General features: G+C 40.1%; 1 protein-coding gene across 1 annotated transcript; it reads right to left on the bottom strand.

Annotated features, from left to right (window-relative positions):
• Nucleotides 1-957: 957 nt before the first annotated feature.
• On the bottom strand, nt 958-2,193 carry LOC105918350 (P2Y purinoceptor 1). The gene has a single exon (XM_036142000.1). It carries the CDS (start codon nt 2,146-2,148, stop codon nt 1,162-1,164), a length of 987 nt encoding a protein of 328 aa, XP_035997893.1. The 5' UTR covers nt 2,149-2,193; the 3' UTR covers nt 958-1,161.

Genomic DNA, 2,193 nt, shown 5'->3' on the forward strand with positions numbered 1-2,193 from the left:
AATTGAATCTAGGATAGTTTTAAAGGGTACGCTAAGGTTGTCACATTCAGTGTCAACATGAACGTTAAAATCCCCCACTATAATAACCTTTTCAGAACACTAAATCTGATAAGAAGTCTGAGAAGTGATCTAAAACCTGAGAGTAAGGGCCTAGTGAACGATACAAAACAATAAACATGATTCTGATTCTGATTCTGAACAAAAAACAGAAGAGGTTTTATTATCAAAATAATTGTAGTTATTAATTTGCCCGGACCTTTCATGACATTGGTGAAGAAGATTATACTATAATATAGACGTGTCCAAGCTGACCCATTTCCCCCTAATCAGTCATTTTGACCAACCTAAGTATTTCAGCCTCTGCGTCTCCAGTGTCTGTTGTTTCCGTGGCAACTGCCTTTTGCAGCCCAGTCTCAGTAATCTAATAATCAATAACATAGGTAACGCAGAGCTTGGTGACAATAAAAAAAGTTTTTTGCCTTACCAGGTAAAACAGTCGCAGTCACCTTTACATGACAAAGAGACTCGTTAAAAGAAAAACACAAAAAAATCTTCACTTTGATTTATTTAAATTGCACAGCTACTACAAGTAAACAACAAGTAGCTATTTGGTCACGGTCTGCATGACTGCTGTCTCTACAAGAAGAGATGAAGAAGCAGCAGTAGCTCACATTTCGGATGTCTCACAGTGAGCTATCACATGCTATCCAATTACTTTAATTATCATTATTTGTCATTGCAACATACATCCGTCCTCTGCATTTAACCCATTACTTAGGGAGCGGTGGGCTGCGACTGTGCAGCATCTAGGAAGCATCATGGGGCTGAGGGTTTTGCTCAGGGACCATGAGTGGCAGTCTGTGGGATTCAAACCTAGAACCTTTTTAATGTTCTTTTTCAGGATTTAATAAATATACAATGCAAAATGGCAGTGAAAACAACAGTCTGGTGCATGAGTTCAATTATTTAGCTGGATTTATTGGCTTTGTCAAATTCACAATTACTGAAACAGGTCTGACTTGTTTTTTAATTCACTACTTACATTCCAGCCATTTGGCAACAAAACTACACAAGGGAAAATAATACATGAATGCCTGAAAAAAAAACTTTCCAAACAACAAAAAAACAATGATGACTTTTCTAAAATGAAAAAGTAAACGGTCAAATGTCTTCTTGCTCTGTCTGTGGTACAGGGACAGACTGGGATTTAGACTGAAACAAACGACTGAACATCTGTCGACCTCGCTGCATCAGCTGCCTGGACTGAGTTCCCATATCCTCATTTACATGGAGGTAAACCAGCGGGTTGAGGGCGCTGTTCAGGCTCACAAGACCACGACTTGCCTGATGTCCTATGAAGGATATCGAATCCCACGCGGGGCATTTACCCTGATGAATCAGAACTCTGGAATACAGGCTGAGGTTCTTGAAGATATGGTAGGGCATGTAGCACAGTGAGAAAAGAAGTATCAAAGTAGCCAACAGCTTCAAGCTCCGTCGTTTCAGGTCCTTTTCAATCGTATTTGAGCGGCAAACAATGATAGTCACATGTCCGTAGCTGCCAATGGTGATTAGGAATGGGATGCAAAATCCAAAGAATGTCCATGTAATGGTGTAGTCCAGATAACTCTTAATATGTTCATTTGAGGTGGTGTCAAAACATTTTCTGTTATTAAATGTTTTGGGGTAGAACATGTCTGGAAGACTCTGAGCACTCACCAGAATCCAGACAATGACTGAGATCACCACAGAGTGAGTCGCTGTTAATCTCCCCATGGCTCTCATTGGATGGACGATTCCCAGGTACCTGTACACACTTATGCATGTGAGGAACCCGATGCTGCAGTATAAGTTCAGGTTGAAGCAGAACCTTGTTACTTTGCAGAAGACGTCTCCAAAGATCCATTTACTCCCTTTAAGGTAGTACACTATCAAAAAGGGAAGAGTGAGCAGATACAAAATGTCTGCAAGTCCAAGGTTTAGAACAAAAATATTAATATTTCCAAGTTTCATCCAGTTGTGCCACAAAGACTTCAATCCCAATCCGTTGGCTACCAGTCCAACAATAAATACCAAGCTGTAAAGAGTAGGCAGAATTGTATGTTCATATAATTCCTTATTCGGTTTAGCACACTTGGTTCCATTCATTTTGTCTCCAGAAACAAGTCAATTCAACCCGTCCTATGAGGTGCC

This window comes from Fundulus heteroclitus, chromosome 1 (assembly GCF_011125445.2).
Source record: "Fundulus heteroclitus isolate FHET01 chromosome 1, MU-UCD_Fhet_4.1, whole genome shotgun sequence".
Lineage (NCBI taxonomy): Eukaryota > Metazoa > Chordata > Actinopteri > Cyprinodontiformes > Fundulidae > Fundulus > Fundulus heteroclitus.